This window comes from Trichechus manatus, unplaced genomic scaffold (assembly GCF_000243295.1).
Source record: "Trichechus manatus latirostris isolate Lorelei unplaced genomic scaffold, TriManLat1.0 scaffold00088, whole genome shotgun sequence".
Taxonomy (NCBI): domain Eukaryota; kingdom Metazoa; phylum Chordata; class Mammalia; order Sirenia; family Trichechidae; genus Trichechus; species Trichechus manatus.
The window spans coordinates 6,204,374-6,223,394 of NW_004444024.1; the positions used below are offsets into that span (position 1 = coordinate 6,204,374).

Below are 19,021 nucleotides of genomic sequence, written 5' to 3' on the forward strand. Positions count from 1 at the left end.
TATTCCTGAACTATCTCCTCACAAACTAGAATAGAAGTCTTCATCATCACTCTGTTGTAAGGCTTTTGTTGATTACCTTCAGAGGGTTAATCACTCCTTAACACACTATGGTCCCAATATTGCTTTGTACTACCAGCTATTTTAACATTGACCATTTTATTTTGTACTGTTTTTGGTTTACTTATTATAATTGTTTTCATCTCCACTAGGCTACTAGCTTTTCAAGGGCAAGGATCATATTCATTTTTATATATCCCGTATTTAGCAAAGAGGCTAGCTAGCCCTGAGTTGGCAACCATAATGACTGTGGCATAGAGTATATAAGCATCAGCCTTATAGACTCTTTTTATTTGTTGCCTGAATCCAAAATGTTATTTCCTTTCTGGAGTTCCTCATAATCTTGTGAATGGGTATTCTAAGTGATGTACACCTAGACTATTGCTTAGATAATTGATAGATAGCTAGGTGACCAAGCCTAATGTATCAAGGCTATACTTGCCTAAATCACTTACTAAAGAGTTGGTCATATACCTTCCACAGCTCTTATGCTAGCCTCATTGAGTTCTAGATGCCTTTGTTGTGAGACCGCGTTGCTCTCTGCACCTCAGTTCTGGCGATTAGAGCTATGTATATATTTCTTTATGTTCTGCCTTATTTCCAAAAGATTTAAGGTATAAATTGAATACAAGATTATATTAAATAAAAAGGAAGAGAACAAGGAGACAAAACCAAGGGTAGGGATTTAAAATGAAACAAAGTATGAGGCAAATACAAAAATGCATTCTGTAAAGACATTGCTTTGGGACGGCCACAACTCAGTTTCTAAGATGATGTTTCTTGAAATTGCATCATCTCAATAGGTCAGAGTGAGGGAGGGGAATAAACCTGAGTTAAAGAAAACATACTTTTTGTAAGACTTTTCAGAGCCATTTTGTGCTGATATATATTGTGATAGATGAAGAGTGGAATATATAATGTAAAATGACTTTTTTGACTATGAAGCCCTTCTTTTGCAGAATATCTCGAGGCAACTAAAGTTCCTGGAACATTTTGTGTGATGCTGTCCAGGAAATTAAATATTGGGAAGGCCTTGGGCTTCATGACAGTACTTTAGAGGTTAGGTACATATTGCATTACAGAAGGGATATAGACATCTTGGGTTGAATTTAGAAGAGATGGTGTAGGTGGGTAAGCCATCTGAGAATCACTTTGTATGAGGAATGGTTGGTGGAAACTAGATATTTGTCCTGGAGGAGAGAAGATACGGGAAAGGCTGGGTTTGGAGGGACACGGGCACTGTAATCAGTTATCTCAAGGACTATTGCATGAAAGAGGGAAAAGGTCTCTGAATACGTGGATGGAAACTAGAACCACTGGAGAGAAATCACAGGAAGACCTTTCTAATTATTGGAGCTGTTCAGAGATGGAAGGAAGCTGTCTTAGAAAGTAGTAAATTCTTTGGTACTCCCAGCCTGGTGGGGATATTGTTGTGAAGGTTTTGGTATAGAATTGATCTAGCACTAAACGAACTTAAAGATTCCTTTTAGCTGAGAGGTCTTACAAGTCTATGAAAGTGTGATACAGACCCTTCAGAGTAAAAACATATGGCACAATCTTCCATATAGAGAGATACCTTTGGATCTAATACTAAAGTGTATATATCTAGTACCTAACATGTAGTAGTTGTCCAGTAAATATTTATTGAATGACTTGTGGGGAAAGACATCTGAGGGTCAGCAGGTCACCATCCTCAAGAGAGGTAAGGAAGTCTAGATGGATGCACACTGCATAATCAGATGGTTCTGGTGAGATCAGGCATCTGGTGTGCCAGTCATTGCACTCTTTGACCCCAGTATCAGACTTGATAGGCAGTAGATTTATCTCAGTATAAGCATAAGCCAAAAGCAGGGTGGAGAATCACTTAAGGAATGGTTTTCAGATCTGGGTTTATGCTCCTATTCTGTGTCACAGCTGTTGGGTTGTTGCAGTGATACTTTATAGTGATCAGCTGACTATGAGCAGAAAGAGAGTGAGCAGTTGCTCTGTTCCCTACAGGATGATGTTTCTGGGTAATGGTCTCTGACAGGTGCTCCCTTGTGGAAATTTGTCTTCCTTTTCCAGTCCTTTTCTACCTCATCTCACTTTTGAACTTTCAGTGTGTCTCATAGAGTTGGGTTGCAAAGTTGTTCTTTACCTATAGGTCCTTTCAGCTAACCAAGAGGTAGTTATATCATCATGAAGATTTCTTAAGTTTGAGAATTTAGGTTACATAAAAGGAGTTATTCCCTAATCAGTTCTCTTAAGTTTAAATTCTATGTATCTACTTAGGATGTGTAAAGAAAAACTACTATGTTTCACATGGCATTCGATATTGTAAGATAATATGCTTCAGTCTTCTGCATTTTTTTTGGAAGTTTAGTGGACATTATACATCCTTGGGGTGGCATATATTCTACCCAGTGTTTCCGGAAAATACAGTTTATTAATGGTAATTAAAAATTCCGTATCTGTTGAGTATTGATTTTGTTTTCTTCAAGAAGGCTGTTCTATTTGAATATGTTTTTCCCGTTATAATGTAAACTTGAGATAGGGATCATGCCTTTATATCTTCCACAATTTTCTGTATGGTGTCTTGGAAAAAGGAGTTTAGGAACTTAGTGATAGTCTAGTCCAACCTGCTTATTTTATAGGTGGAAAACTCAAATAATTTGTTGCTTGATTTGATGCACATTTAGTATTTATATACATGCTTGTATAGCATGAATATAGTAAACCTTGAATTAGGGCTGTAATTTCTTTTGAAACTAACAGAGTCTTAGAATTGAGAGAGAACTTTCAGGCCATAATAACAACAATAATAATATTTCTATTGTCATGCATAGTTTATAAAGCTCTTTTACATATTTCATTTTATTTTATCCTCTGAAATCTTACGAGTTAGAGAGGTGATTTTATTGTTTCCATTTTAGAAATGATGAAATTAAGACCCAAAGAATCAGCTTGCTAGTATTGATAGGGCTAGGGCTGTAACCCACAACTTTTAACTCCAAATGTTATACTTGTCCTATTATATCATGCTCCTTCTAGGTCATCTGTCCTTTCTTGCTGTTGGTGAACAGGATTTCCTTTCAGTAATTCAGCCATCCAATAAGTGTTGACTGAGTGCTCATGCTGTAATACAGAACCATTTTCAGGTGCATTGGGGTAAATAAGACTCCTTCAGCCTTTTGTTCTTACTAGACACAAACATGTACCCACCTACACAAATGCACACCTATTTATTATAGCAGTTATCACATTGGATTGTATTTTGTCTTTTTACATGTCTGTCTCCCCAACCAGATTGTGTGCTTCTTGAGCATCCTCTGATAATTCTGTGAGCTCCTTTATGTTGTTAATGCCAAATATAGATTCTGGCAAATTCTGGTGCCTAGTTGAATCAGTGAATGAATAAGTGAATACAGAAGTGAAAGACCTTTATGCCCTCTGGGGCCTACAGTCTTGTTGGGGAGATAAAGCATGAAGTTACAATAAATACAAAGATAAAACAAAAACAAATTGTTTTTTTTTTTTTTTTTTTTTAAGAGAAACTTTGTTTATAGGGTTTGTTTTTTTTTAACTAATATAAAACAGATTCCCAGCCTGTAGTTCATGTAATTGCTTCCCGGCGTCAGGATTGGTCAGAACATGAGATTGCAATGGAGACTAGCCCCACCATAATTTATCAGGATGTATCCAGTGAATCACAATCAGCTACTTCAACAATCAAAGCTCTGTTAGAACTCCAACAGACAACAGGTATGAATTCACATGCTCAATTGAATGAAGCATGTTTTCTCTAGAGATGGGTTGTGCTAAAATACTACTACTGTTGTATTTTCCTTGTTATTATTTGAGCACATGTCCCCCCTCTGGACTTGTCTGCAGTGATTGGTACAGTCTGTTTACTTGTCAGTTCATTAAGAGGTGCACGGGAGTACTGAAGGACCAATAGACTACAGTCAGTAGAAAGAAGAAAAAAATGCAGAGCCCATTCCTCTTCGGCTCCTGCTTAAAATGGACAATCCTGTTGCCTCTTTCCACCAGAAAGGAGTAGGTCCATCACTTCTAAGCATTAAGGATTAATGCAGTGCAGTTGCCAGTTCTAATCAAGACTAGCAGGAGGCAGAGTAAAGGGCTCCTGCCATCCATCTTGATATTGGTAGAGAGTTTTGTGGTCATAAAACATTGTTAATGGCCTCTTGCTAATGTTTTAATTTGATCTTTAGATTTATTCCTTAGTATGAGTGAGCTTCTATGCAAACCTATCCTCGTTTAATAAGATCCTATCAGTATTTCTAGTTACAGGTTTGTCCTAGAGTCTATCAAAGATATTTAGTGTTAGTTATACTGACTTTTCTGTTATAATAGGTCAAAGATTGTCAGAGTATTTAAGGGACCCCAGCAATTATCTCATTCAGTTCTTTCATTTTATAGATAAATAAATTGAGATCCCGAGAGGTTACCCGTTTGGTTTAAGTAGCGGAGTGAGACTCCACGTCTTTTAATTCCTAGTTCAAGGCCTCCTCTACTTGTAGGGGGTGACTTTTATATTCTTTTGGTTTTGTTTTGCTTTCTTTGTTTAAATGATTATTTTGACTTAGTCACATTATATACTTGGTGGGAATAATTTGTATGATCATTCAGTGGACTTAATTACTGGTTACTATTTATTGTAACATCTACCGTACACTACTCAGAGATGCTAGCATTTAATTTAAGTCTTTGGTTAATACTTCTATTGGTGTTATTTTTGGCCTTAGGCATTCCTCAACTTCTTGTCTTTAACACACTCAGCTATTTTCATTAATGCCTTATAGCCAGCATCCTCTTAGCACAACTTTAAAAGTTAGAGGGTGGGAACTAAATGAGTAGATTTTATTTAAAAAATAAGAATAAAATTAAAAAAATAGAAAGCAGAAATAAGATAGAAAGTAAGTCTATCCACTGAAACCATTCTTGATTCCAGACCACCCCATCAGACATTTTTGCAGGAACAGAGAGGCCATTTTTTCATAACCCTAAAAATGTTTATTCTTTGAGAGTCATTGAAGAGATTGTGACATTTCTTTCACGATTACCTTGAATTTTTAATAGATGGAATTAAACTGGTCACTGTGTTTTGCTATTCTGGGTAGATGTGCCCTAGAGCAAATCATACTGTGCACTGCTTATTTACCCTTTGTTTTTAGGTTGGTGAACTCAAGAACACCAGGGACTACCTTGAAGAAGAGTAAAGGAAATGTCCTAAGGAGAGTCTATACCAGGGAAATAACAAACCCGGTTGTTTGGCCTAGTGATAGTAGAGGGGATTTTAGCCTAATTGTATACGAGTCTCAGATTTTTTTGGTTTGGTTTGGTTTAAAGCACCTTCTTGTTAGGCTGTCGGGTATGGTTGTGCAAGCTGTGTACTGTAGAGCCACACATAGCAGTTCTTCTTTCTTTTCAACTCACTGCCTCCTTAATCACTGCCAGTGTGGCACCCCAGAGGACTGGTTCATTATTCCCATGGACAACTCTGGTTTTGGTACCTGTTTATAATAAAGTTAACTTTTCCCCTGACTTTTTTATGCAGTAAAGGAAAAATTGGAATCTAAACCAAGACAACCCACTATTGACTTGAGTCAAATGGCAGTGCCTATTCAGATGACCCAGGAAAAGAGACATTCTCCTGAGAGTCCATCAATTGCTGTGGTAGAGTCAGAACTAGTTGCTGAATACATCACTACTGGTAGGTGTCCTATTAAAAAGTAGTATTAAGGTAGGAGAGCTACCTTTCTGAATTTCATGGGATGGTTATTTGGGGGAGAATAAGGATATATATATTTTCTTTATATTTCCAGTTTGCTCTCAGAGCAAATTTATATTGTTATTAGGGTTACCCTGTCTTTAATGACTAGAAGAAAATCAATAGGATGTTACGAAGTTTGCAAGTAATATAAAACTACAAGTTGGCCGTAAATAACTTCTGTGAATATAGGGCAACAGTTGTAGAGAGAGGATAAAACATCTTTTATGTAAGAATAAGTATTTTCTTGCATCTGGATTTTTTAGTTTTGGGGCAGATGGGTCAGGGGAGAAAGAAGGTATACAATTCAACCTTTCTAAAACAAAATGTGGAAAACCTTTAATCCCTGTAAATACTTAGGAGTTCTGATGGAAAGCAAATTAGATACTTGTTTGAAATGTGGTCCAGCAGCCAAAAATGCTAATGAGATTTTTGGATGGCATACATGGAGAAATAGAATAGGAAGGATAATAGATTCTTTCTCTCATTCTGGTGAGACCACACCTGGAATACTGCTTTCTGTTTTGGACACTTCATTACCTCCAGATTTGAAATATTTCAGAGAATAGTAATGTGAATAATTAAGGAGTAGGAGAGATGATTTATGAGGCAATATGTAAAGAACTCCTATCTTAAGTTTTCTTAAGGGGTGATTAAAGAAGAACACAAAGTTAAAAATATTTGAAGGATGTAAATACCGAAGAGGAAAAGGAATTCTTTGGCATTATTTCAGGACACGTTATTAAGACTAATGAGTTAAAATTACCCAAAGGGAAAATGCAGTTTGAAAAAAAAAAGATTGTGCAAAGTATCTTGGGTGTTTCTTTAAAGATACTTAGCAGAAAGCTAGTTAAAGCAGAGAGCAATATGTTGGGGAAACCGGTATTTACCTCTGGGGGTAGAGTAGTAGATTATCAAATGGTAAATAGACGAAAAGACCTATGATTTCTTCCCTTACTTATCCTTTTCAGAATGCACTGATGAGGGGACAGAGGTTGCTTTTCCCCTTCTAGGTAAGTGGTGTGCATCCATGTGTAGCATAATTGAAGATAAAAGACCATTGTTTTGGGGGGAGAAACATTTAAATGGATGCGCTCTACTCTGATCTGGTAGAGGAAAGGTAAGCTCCACTTAGCGAAAGGGACAGAGATTTTCCTTTTGTAGAGAATAGTGGGATTCTTTCTCAGAAATGAGCAATTTGACACTAGAAAAAATAAGAGTTGTTTAAAGAAATAAGTGACTATTTTCTGGGGTGTATATGGCCCACTTAAGGTCACTGCAGCTATTTTCCAAATGTTCACTCTGTGACCTCCTTCTACAGTCTCCTCCCATCATACCCCTAGTGACGTTGAGCTTTTTCTTTGACTTCAAAGCCAGTTGCCTGGTTGTGGACCCTTGTACCATCCTGCAGTGGGTGTTAGTTTTCTCTAACCTTCCTCAACTCTGGGGAATTACTGTGAAGAGACTTATAGTATCCTGAATGAGGATTATTTTTAAATGGTTTTAGTTTATCTTCTATTAAATCTATAATTAAAAAAATTAATGTAGTCGTTATGTAAATTACTATGGGTAGCAGAAATGTTCTGTTTAATCTGATAATCAGAAACTCACTTAATTTTCAGATGTTGTACATTTCTGATGATGCTTCCATAAAAAAAAAAAACTCATTAATTTACTTGCTTATTTTTAATATTAGTATGATTGTTTTTTCTCCTACTCAATCATATTATAAATGATTTTAGTAGTTGTTTTAATGTAAATCTTGACTTCCTTTTGGTTGAGCACACATGGCCCTAAAATTTTTAACTCACATAATTAAAAATGTACATATAAAATGTACTGTGACATACAGTAGGGTGCTGCGGTAAATTTAGAAAACAATACTGATGATGCTGCCTGTAAGCTCTTCTGTCGGTTGTTGGCATATGTACAACAACAGTAGAAAAATTGCGTTGGTGAATATAGATAGAATCAATTATAAAAATAAATAAAACTTGTTTATATTTCACTGGATAGTTTTAAAGTTCTGTCCTTATAATACATAGATGGCGTTTTTACATTGATTTCTGTAGTGGTCATTTTACTCTTGGACATCCCACTATGCCTTTTCTAAGCATGCAGCCAGTACTACTTTAAATGGTAGATGAAGGTATATGAACATTAGGATTGTGGGTTATTGAGAGGGTTTTGATATTCTCAAAATCCTTACCTAATTTACAGATTTGCTCTGTTCTGTTTGTTCCTGATTGGGAAGGTTGGTTTCCCAGTAACCATAGGTATTTTTAAACTCTGTAGAATAAGAAGTGGCAAATGTTCCTACTTTTAAAAAGTTGAAATTAAGGCTGGTAAAGATAATAGATTGGCATCTAAGTAGATGTACAGTTTTAATTACTCCATGGAGCCTTGGGTCAGATAAGCTATATTTGGGAAGATTTAAAGAATGCTGATTTTTTTTCTATTCTTTTGTTAACCTTACATTTGTTTAGTACTTTACAGTTTAAAGAGCATTTTTTAACTGATTGCTTCATTTGGTTGGTCCTCTTCTAGATAGAAACAGCAATTTTTTATTATTCCATTAAAAAACAAACAGACAAAACCTCTTAAGTTTTAAAGGTTAATAGAGGTTGTTAAGTAACCCCTTCAAATTCACTTGGTTGGTTGGTGGCAGAGCCATACAGAATCCAGGTCTGACTCTTGATCCAGTTCTCTTTTTGTAGTATCACCCTGACTTCTTACATCTTTAGGTGCTGTAAGGCCATTAGACAGTGTCACTTCATACAAAGGAGCGAGTGCTTCTAATTTTTGTATTGTATTTGGAACTGGACCGAGAGATTAAAGAACATGTATTGTCTCAGTATCCTTAATCATATTAGTCTGGGATTTGATTATAGAAACTGATTATTGGTTTATTACCCTAATGGGATAAAAATCATTGGAGAAAGTGAATACAACTCACAGGAGGATGTAACCTTAAGGAATTTATTCCTCCTTTGTGATAATAGTTTTCACAGTGCTTCTACATAACATTTCTCATCTCATCCTTACTATAGCTCTGTTATTCCCATTTTACAGATGAGGAAACAGAGTCTCAGAGAAGGTAAGTGACTTTCTTAGAGTTACACGACTCATAGATGGTCAGACTGGTCTTCTGCTTCCTAGTTCACAATACTATAGTCTTTGACACAAGCTCACAGTCGTTTGTTTAAAATGACTACTGGTTAAAGTGCTGTGGTGATTTCTGGAGAAATATCATTACCTTCTCTATTTCCAGTCAGCCATCGTTCCCAGCCCCAGCAGCCCTCTCAGCCCCAGAGGACCCTGCTCCAGCATGTGGCTCAGTCACAAACTGCAACACAGACTTCAGTGGTGGTGAAATCCATCCCTGCATCTTCTACTGGCGCAATCACCCACATTATGCAGCAGGTTGTATCTTTTCTCTTTCTTCCTGCCTTCTGTAACTGCCTCATTCCTGAGATAAGATTCAGTTTCATTTCCTATTTTAAGAAGGGAGATAACTGAATCATAGAGTGTATAGTTCTTTCATCTGTGAGCAGTGAGTACAGGAAATGAATTAAGGGTCTTAACACCTGAAAACAATGAAGAAACAGTACTCTTGGATCTTTTATGAACTCTTAGCATTTTAAAAGGGTAGGGCAGTCTAGATGAATCTAATGACATCAGAATTGGTCACTGTTTCTATGTATTTTATTGTTATGGAAGACGTTATTTGAGGTGAATAAGATTTTCAAATGAAGTAGCATTAGGCTTGTCTCGCTATTTGTTGCTGGGCTTTTTTTGTTTTTATTTCTATAATGAATCCTCATGGGAACATTATGAATAAGTAGGTAAATAAATATTTGATTTATTTAACTATATATGACCAATTAAAGAAGAAGGGGCTCAACAGGAAGGAGAGAATGAACTAATATAAACAGAAATATAAAAACTAATGTAAAACAGAAACACCTGGTAACAAGGGTAATGGGAACAAGGAAAAATAATCTTTATTATAAGTTGACTTTGTGTTAGATACTGTGCTTTGAGCTTTATAAATGTTAACTTGTTTAATTCTCACTATGATCCTACCAGGAAGGTATATTATTCCTTTTCTTACAAATGAGGAAGCTCATACTCATAGGAGTTAAGTAACTTGCCCCTGGTAGCAGAGCCAGGGTTTAAACCCAGATCTGTCTAATTCCAAAGTCTACTGCCTCTGTTATGTGAATCCTGTTTATATCATAGATATCAAATTTGTGCATGACTTATCATTAGTAGTCACATAAATCACATAACTCAGTTGGTAGCAATTGACCTTAATTGTAGGCAAACTATCTGAAAGGCAGTGAAGAAGTGTTTAATTAAAATCCTGTATGTGTAAAGTCATTATGATATAGGGAAGGGTTTCAAGAGTGGAGTTGTAACATATGACAAGGCAGTGGGAAGGGTGGAGATTGCTGTGTCACTGAGGGAAGCCAGCTGGCCAAGGTTTCACTGGGTGGCAGGCCTCAGCCTGGAGTCTGGCCCTCATCTGGAAGGTCCTGAAAGTGACCTTTCTCAGCACACCTAGAGAGGTCAGCCAGGCTAGCCCTAACCATGTCATTCAAGATTGATGCCTCTTCCCAACACTGTTATAACTGATACCAAGCAATGTCTCTTTCCACTGATGGAAATGTTCTTATCCGCTCCCCAATCTCCCACTCTCCTGGGATCAAGGTCTCTGGGAGGCTGTTCTGGGTGGGCCTGGAATCTAGCAAAGGGGCAAAGAAGGCGTGTCCAGAGGATTGTTCACTCAGACCTTGGTGAAGGAAGCCTGACGAACCATCTCCACCCCCAGCAGGGAGGGCCTCTGGGGGGACTGGGATGGCCATGTCCCTCAGACAGCATCTCTTACCTCCAGACAGTGCTGGACATGTACACAGCCAGAGTGGCTTCTCTGAACCTGAGCTTTTCTCTGGATGCCTCCCTCCTCGGTTGCTGCATCCTTCCTTCAGATGGGCTGACATCTCTGATGAATAGTCTGGAGAGAGCACTGCTTGAGCCAGGGAGTCTTTCTCTTCTTTTCCTGTTGTCTGTGCTTGTAGGGCAAACTTATTCCTTCTTCTCTACAAGTTCTGGGTCCTCTAGTGCTTTCTCTATAGAAGTGAATAGACTAGTTTTTGCAGTACTTAATGTCTGAGAGTGGAAATTAGAAGAGTCTCAATCTAAAGTCCCCTTTAGGTTCCTTGGTCTTTTAGCCTCTTCTGAAATTTTTAAATGAATCTCGTACTCAGGTCTTTTCCAGTTTGAGGAAAATGTAGCAATGCAGGTGTTTTTCTTATTTCATTCTTACTTTGTGCCTTTTTTACATAGGCATTAAGCAGTCACACTGCTTTTACCAAACACAGCGAGGAACTTGGAACTGAGGAGGGCGAGGTTGAAGAGATGGACACTTTAGACCCTCAGACAGGTCTGTTTTACCGATCTGCCCTGACTCAGTCACAGTCAGCTAAACAGCAGAAACTTAGCCAGCCCCAGCTGGAACAGACTCAGCTGCAAGTGAAAACTCTGCAGTGCTTCCAGACTAAACAGAAGCAGACCATCCATCTGCAGGCAGAACAGCTCCAGCACAAACTCCCGCAAATGCCCCAGCTTTCCATCAGGCATCAGAAACTCACCCCTCTCCAGCAAGAGCAAGCACAGCCCAAGCCAGATGTACAGCACACACAGCATCCCATGGTGGCCAAAGACAGGCAGCTTCCTACCCTAATGGCACAGCCCCCGCAAACTGTAGTACAGGTGCTTGCCGTGAAAACCACGCAGCAGCTCCCTAAACTGCAGCAGGCTCCGAATCAACCAAAAATCTACGTGCAACCCCAAACTCCCCAGAGCCAAATGCCGCTCCCAGCCTCGTCAGAGAAACAGCCGACAAGCCAGGTAACGGAATATTGATAGCATGCAAAGTTAAACTTCTCTGTTCACGGAAAAAATGAGAACATCACGACCCTATCGTGATAGCAGTGCTTTCTCCTGGCAAGAGGAAACCCAAAAGCCTCATTACGCTGATGTTACTTTATCCCATCAGAAGGTTGACATTAGGGAAGAAATGCACGCATTAATATAGGAAGAAAAAAAAAAAAAAAGCATAGCACTCAGAACTTGATTATCCAGCCAGTTCTTAATGAATTTCTTCAGCATTGACCAACAGTTCATAAAATTGATATCCCTAAATTATTTTTATTTTTTAGGTATAAAATATTTATTTCCATGCCTGTGAACTATTTCTGTGGCAGTAATGCTTAGTAGACTACAGTCTTTTAAGGAGCTTCATTGAATGTCTTCCTTTGTAGTTTACATCATCACCATCTAGTTAATAAATTTGTCTTCTGGATTGCAGAGGAATTATGTGGATAATCGAAAGTAAAATTACATTAGGGAAAATCAGTGGTGTTGGAGTGATATATATGTGTGTATGTTTATTATAAATACATATATATGATATGTTTCTATAAATGTATTTTGAAGCGAAAGATTGAGAAAAAAAAATCCCTACTTCTTTTTATTTTAAAAAGCCAAAGATTGTACAAAATAATTTGAAATGGTTTGAAGGCATGCTATGTGGAGATGTAAATCCCAAAGGAAAACAAGGCTGCTGTGACTTTTTTTATCCTTCACTGCTGTGAACCTTGGCTGGCTGAACAAAGGTTTTTTTCAACCCCTCCTCTTTTCCTAGGTTCCTTGAAAGTAGCCAGATGCTTCCCATCCAGCCCTCTTATTAAAACACTGCGCTTTAAAATGTCTTCCTAGTATACCGCACGAATGTTTCTTTTGCCATATTGTCTTAGGTTTTCTCAAAGAGATGTAGCTGTAACACACACAACCCCAATTTATTTTCAGGTGGAGCAACCAATTATAACCCAAGGATCCTCTGTTACAAAGATAACTTTTGAGGGGCGCCAGCCTCCCACAGTTACAAAGATAACTGGTGGCAGTTCTGTGCCTAAGCTGACATCACCAGTTACAAGCATATCTCCCATGCAGGCCTCTGAGAAGACAGCAGTGTCAGACATTTTGAAAATGTCTTTGATGGAAGCTCAGATTGATACAAATGTAGAGCATATGGTAGTGGATCCCCCAAAGAAGGCTTTTGCCACTAGTATGCTCACTGGTGAAGCAGGATCGTTACCCTCTACCCACGTGGTGGTGGCAGGGTTGGCGAATTCTACTTCCCAGCAACAGAAATGTAGAGAGTCCTGTTCAAGTCCATCTGCTGTTGGCCCTCCCCTAACGACAAGGAAAATCGATGCACCAGGAGTGCCTATAACAGGCCAGTTCATGCGTATTCAGAATATAGGCCAAAAGAAACCTGAAGAGAGCCCAGCAGAAATTATCATCCAGGTAAGAATTGGAAGGAAAATGAAAAATCTTGGGTATCTTGCGGGTTGTGGGTTTGGGTGTGTTTGGGGATGTCACAGGAAGAGTCAGGCATTTCAAGCCAAGGTGGTATGAAGACATAAGATTATTTTTGAGATAGTGTTTGACAAACTTGGTTTAAAACCGCCTACAAATTTACATTTATTCATTTTCTGGAAGAGAATCATGGAAAAGTGACACATATTGTTACATAGCACACCTTCGAGACAGTCAAAGGCTGTGAGCTTGATTTTGTACACATAAGCCACACTTGGCCAGTGTCAACTCACGAGTCAATCAGATTTCCTGGGTCCAAACCTTGGACCCCCTAATTTTTGCTTAAAAACTCCTGAAATATAACCGGATTGCACTTCTATGTTAATTTCAGGGGACTTTTTTGAAAAGCACAGTTCTTATTCTTGATCCAAATTTATGATTCTCAGGACAGTAGAACCTCAGTTAACTGGAATATCTAGAGAAACATGATATAAGGGGATGTTTCTAAATAATTCAATATCTAATTTGGGATTAACCATAAAAATTGGCTTTTTATTCCAATCATAGTTAGTAAAAATCTGATTATGGTTACATTTCTGCTTTGGTAAGTACAGGCTAGTGAACATAAGAGAATTATTTATTGCCAGTAGATCTTTCTATGCCTCACATTTCCTTCATCCTGAAAGTCATCTATCATCATGTATAATAGATCAAGGCTGGGGAATTACTGAGTCCAGACTAGCCTCTGGAAGTTGGGTTTTATTTCCCTTACTTCTTGCAGGGTATCAGGTTGTTTTCTTGACATTTGTCATTTTCTGCTAAAGTGATATATGACTTGGAATCAGAGCAGCTCATTATAGTTCTTTGAGAATTTGGATTTATTGGGGTGTGGATAGTGTAGGATTTACTGTAGATCTGTTAGTGTGTGATTTGGAAGTTCTGTGATAAACTTTGCTGTGACATCGAGCTATGAGAGAATGCATATTAACCAATATTAAACCAAATAAAACATAATCAAGCATGAAGGAAATGCTTGAAGGTAGGTAGAAATCACTATTGAATTATTCAAATAATTTATTCCTCTCTATACAAATGTTAGTGAATTGAATCATCCTTGACAAAAGGATTTTTTTTTTTTTTTTTTTTGGCTCCTGAAGAGATGGGGTACAGGAGAAAAGGAGTGGTTTCCTAGCATCGCCATTCACTATGTAACTTCGGGCAAGGCTACTCAGCCTTGCTCAAAACTGCCTTAGTTTTCTCATTAGTAAGATGGGAATAAGTAACACCTACTTTACAGGATTGATGTGAGGATTGCACAAAATTGAGATGAAGCACCAAGCACAGTACCTGGCTCTTAGTGATTGCCCAATAGATGGTAGCTATTACTATTTTTACTAAAATTTACTAGTGATTGAGGTTGGTATCCTCACTAAACTGAAAATAATTTTTAATAGTTTATTTGGAAATTGTTCTTGTGCACTTTTTAAACGGGTAAAAATGTAACTTGCTTTATGTATCAAGGATTGTAGCTACTGAGTAGGTCCTCCACAGAATACTTAATTAACTTTTAGCATGTACCATGTGCTAGGTGTGCTGTGTCAGAGGGAAGGACAGCAGTGATTAAGAACCAAGCTTTTGGAGTCAGAAATACCTAGATTTAAGTTTTATCTCTACTCCTTACTAGCATTGTGACTTTGAGCAACTGAATTAATATAACCCCTGTACCTCAGTTTCCTCACCCATCAAATGGAAACAATAATGCTTACCTTGCAGGGTTGTTTTGAGGATTAAGTGAGAAAATGTATATAAAGCACCTGGTGAGATGTCCGATATAGAATGTCTCAATAAAAATAGCTTCTGTTATTATAGTCAGTCATCATTAATATATTCCTAGAGTAGTTCAAATCTTACTAATTATGCTTAGCTTTGATCTGAAATATTGATTTCACTGATTCAGTAAAATACCTATGAAGATTAGTGAAGGAAGTTTATAAAAGTGCTTTAATTACTTGAAGAAAGCCCTATAAAAATTCATCATGTTTAATATTAAATGCTTTGAAATGAAAAGCATTTTATGTAGATGGACAGTGTCATTCATTTGTTCATTCATTCATTCATTCCACATGCATTATTTATCTACTGTGTTCCAGGCACTGTGCTAGGTGCTGGGGATAGAGGAGTAAACAAGATGGCTATATCTTCTCTCCTGAAGGAGTCTCTCTATATGGGATCCACAGAATTTTAGAACTGAAAGAAGCTTTAAAACATTTCTCCTCCAACTATCTTTATTTTTACACAGGATTAAATTAAGGCTCAAAGAAGGGAAGTGAGTTGCTCAGTCGCCCACAGCAAGTCAGAGTGAGAGCTGAACAGGTCTCCAGTCCCATCTAGTACTTTTTCCACAATGCTGTTTTCCCAATGATCAGCTATATAGAACAGAGGAGAAAAGAAAAACAAAAAACAAAAAAAAAAAAAACCTCCACCCTTCAACCAATGCCTAAGCGTCTTACATTATTTTCTTGATAGTGTTAAAACTAACATCTCTCCCCAGTAAAGGTTATTTTGGCAAAGTATATTTGCAGAGTGCTCATATTTAACTTTGCTTTGGGGTTTTTAATGTTAAAAATATATCATTCATTCAGCAAATGTTTATTGAGCATCTCATGTGTGTCAGACCCTCTTTAGCTCTGGGCATCTAGCAGTGAACAAAATAGTCAGGATCTGTGCTCTGGTCCATGCTCTCATGGAGCGTAAATTCTAAGGATGAGAAGCAATTTAACAAACAGATGGTAAATGCAATGTAGAAAATGTATCTGGATGTAATGGGGGCAGGGGCTGGCCCGATATTTTTGGTTTCATGGTTATAAGGCTTCTCTAAGCTTTTGAGCTAAGATACAGATGACAGCATGGAGCCAGCCATGCACAGACCTGGGGGAAGAGTTAGTGCAAACGCTCTTAACGTGCAAGTGCATTTGACAGAGGCTGGTGCCATGGTATGGAGTTTGATGTTTATAGCAAGTATAGTAGTAAATAATTGTGGAGTTTTAAGCAGGAGCATGACATGAACTGATTGGCCTTTTAAAAAGATGTCTAATCAGAAAAAGAATCTGACAAAGTAATATGCCCATAATATGTATTATGTTCTCTCTTGTACTTTAATACTTTTACTACTCTCATTTTCAATAAAAAATGTTACTCTGTGACCCAAATAACTTCCCCTTTGAACCACCAAAGGATTACCAAAAGACTTAAAATATATTGTGGTATCAGCAAATTAATTATTCAGCTTACAGATATTAAAGAGCAAAATTTTATTACATTTCCATTTAAATTTGCTTAATGATCAAATTAAAATGTCCTTGAAAGCCTGTCTCTTGAATTAAGACAACAGACTTCAGCCTCCTGGGTTAGAAGAGGTCTCATAAAGGAGAAGAAAGAGCACTTTGAGTTGTACGGGACTTGGAGTTGATCCTGGCATTACCCCTGACTAACTGTGTGGCCTTGATTAAGTCCCTTGGCCTCTCAGTTTCCTCATTTGTAAAACAGGAATAATATTTTCCTACAGTGTTATGGGGATTTAGTAGAACTTCATATGTGAAAGCACCTAGCACAGTGCCTGGCATGTGGTAGTTGTAAATAAATGGCAATTTCCTTTTATACTTCCATAGCTTTGTTGGGGAGATCCTTCTGTTACCTTTTCTTACTGTAAAGCTTCTCTCTTGTATCTTCTCTTCCAGGCCATTCCACAATATGCTATTCCTTGTCACTCCAGCTCCAATGTGGTAGTGGAGCCCAGTGGGCTCCTTGAGCTCAACAACTTCACCAGTCAGCAGCTGGATGACGATGAGACAGCAATGGAGCAGGACATAGACAGTAGCACGGAGGATGGAACGGAGCCCAGCCCCTCTCAGAGTTCTGCGGAACGGTCCTAGTGTTTTGGACACAGGAGTGCACTTTAAAACCTGCTTGGTTACCAAGTGTCCAGGGAAGCCCTTGTATTTTGATGTCTAAAGAGAGCACTTTGCCCATAATTAGGCTGTGGACCCTGAAACAGCAGTGTTTCAACAAAGATATTGCTTCAGGAGCAGTGTTTTAAAACAAGATAAAACTCACGGGGGAATGTACTTTTTTAAAAAACAAAAAAACAAAAACAAAAAAAGAAAAAAATGCACATCTACAGTGACTTAAAGACCTGATATTCTTTCTCTGTTGGACAATGGCCGATGGAAAAGTTTGTCTTGCGGTGGAAAGAGACTTTTCCTGTGAATGTTCCTCAGTTGATTTCTACTGAGCAAAACATCAAAAAAGAAGAATGTGAATAGTTTGTATTTTGAAATGGTGTGTCAGAAACAGTTTTTTAAAAATCTTGTATGGTTTTGCAAATATCTGAAAGTGTTGAATTGCTTAACATTTTACATTTGCTCAGTTCATAATTAGTTTATAAAATACCTAGAAAAATACTGGCATTAAAGAATCCTTGTTGGATAGTGGAAATCAGATCACTAACCAGTGGAAAGTGCTTTTTTGGTGGCTTGTACATTTTCGCCAGCTGTATGCTAATTTATTGTGTTGTTTCTTTGTGCTGTAGGCAGCACACTTTCCCTTTTATTTATTTAAGTGTAAAAATTTCACAGCAGTCCATATTCCTTCTGACACAGTTCATGTAAACCAGGATTGCCTATTCTCTCCACCTCCCTTCCTCCCCTTTGTTTTTTAAACTTATGAGAAAATGTTTCATTGTGAAGCAGAGGAATAGAAACATTTTCTGGCCCAAAGGAAATGTTCATTTATGTTAAGGAAGACAAATTATTCATTCATATGATGCTTTCTTATATTGAAATTGCACATTTATGTTGGACTGAGACTTTGAAAATAACTTTTATATACTTTTGTTTAACCCTCTTTGAAATGTATAAAACATTCACTTAAACAGTCCTAAATGTAATGTTTTTAAGCGTTCTACCTTTTTAGGACACAGTTTGTTCAAGCAATATGTTTGGGTCTTGTGATCGCTGTCTGTCACAAGTAGAATGAGGGGTAAGAGGGTGGGAGGGTCAGAGTCAGTTTTGACAAGTTGTGGCAAAGGAAACTATACTTTTCATTTTTAAAAATGTAAATACAAAAGTTTTTAACGGTTTTATATAGATTTCACTATAAATAAGCATTTTAAGACTGACAAATATTGAACTGTACATACATATATCAGCATAACTGCCCAATTTTTTGGTGCTGAAGTACTGTAAGTAGAATTCATCAACAGTCTCCTAATTTTTGCATCTATGTCTGAAAAAAAAGCTGTGATATTATAGTTAATAAATTCCAACTAGAGTGACACTGAAGATTTAAATACAAGCTTTCATAAGATGCACTGATCTCTGGTGGTTGTCAATATTTCTACTTAGTGATAATGACTTACCCATAGATGGAGCTGTTGGATATTATTTTATTGTACAAATTCGTGTTTAAAAGACTTTGTGACTCTGCTTCTAGTTAAATAATTTTTTATCTTCTCTCGGGTCATAGACTTCTTTGAAAATCTGATTAAACTATGAACTCTCTCACCAAAAAGATACACATGCCAATATACATGTTAGGTTTTTGCATACAATTTTAGGAGTTCATGGGTCCTCAAGACTATCCATGTATTCCACGTTAAGCCCTCTATTATGGTCAGTTCATTACTTATAGATGTAAGTTTTTATAAAATAAAATATCTTTTAAATACTCATGGATTAGGTTACAAGAATGAACTTGAACAAAGCTATTATGTTCTACATCTTCTGGCAGCAAAACAAACCTATGTTCCTT

The 19,021-nt window shown here is 37.4% G+C and overlaps 1 protein-coding gene across 7 annotated transcripts in view; it reads left to right on the forward strand.

Moving 5' to 3' along the window:
• EMSY (EMSY transcriptional repressor, BRCA2 interacting) overlaps window positions 1–17,350 on the forward strand; it is a 103,700-nt gene extending 86,350 nt beyond the window's left edge. For 5 of the 7 annotated variants that reach the window (XM_004381982.3, XM_023736576.1, XM_023736577.1 and 2 more), the window contains 7 exons: window positions 3,634–3,798; window positions 5,615–5,770; window positions 6,799–6,840; window positions 9,099–9,250; window positions 11,177–11,740; window positions 12,701–13,201; window positions 16,951–17,350. In XM_004381982.3, the coding sequence (XP_004382039.1) occupies window positions 3,634–3,798; window positions 5,615–5,770; window positions 6,799–6,840; window positions 9,099–9,250; window positions 11,177–11,740; window positions 12,701–13,201; window positions 16,951–17,145 (1,775 nt within the window). In that variant the 3' untranslated portion in view covers window positions 17,146–17,350. The remainder of the gene's footprint in view (window positions 1–3,633; window positions 3,799–5,614; window positions 5,771–6,798; window positions 6,841–9,098; window positions 9,251–11,176; window positions 11,741–12,700; window positions 13,202–16,950) is intronic. The other 2 variants (XM_023736578.1, XM_004381983.3) reach the window with 1 other exon arrangement.
• The last annotated feature ends 1,671 nt before the right edge of the window (window positions 17,351–19,021 follow it).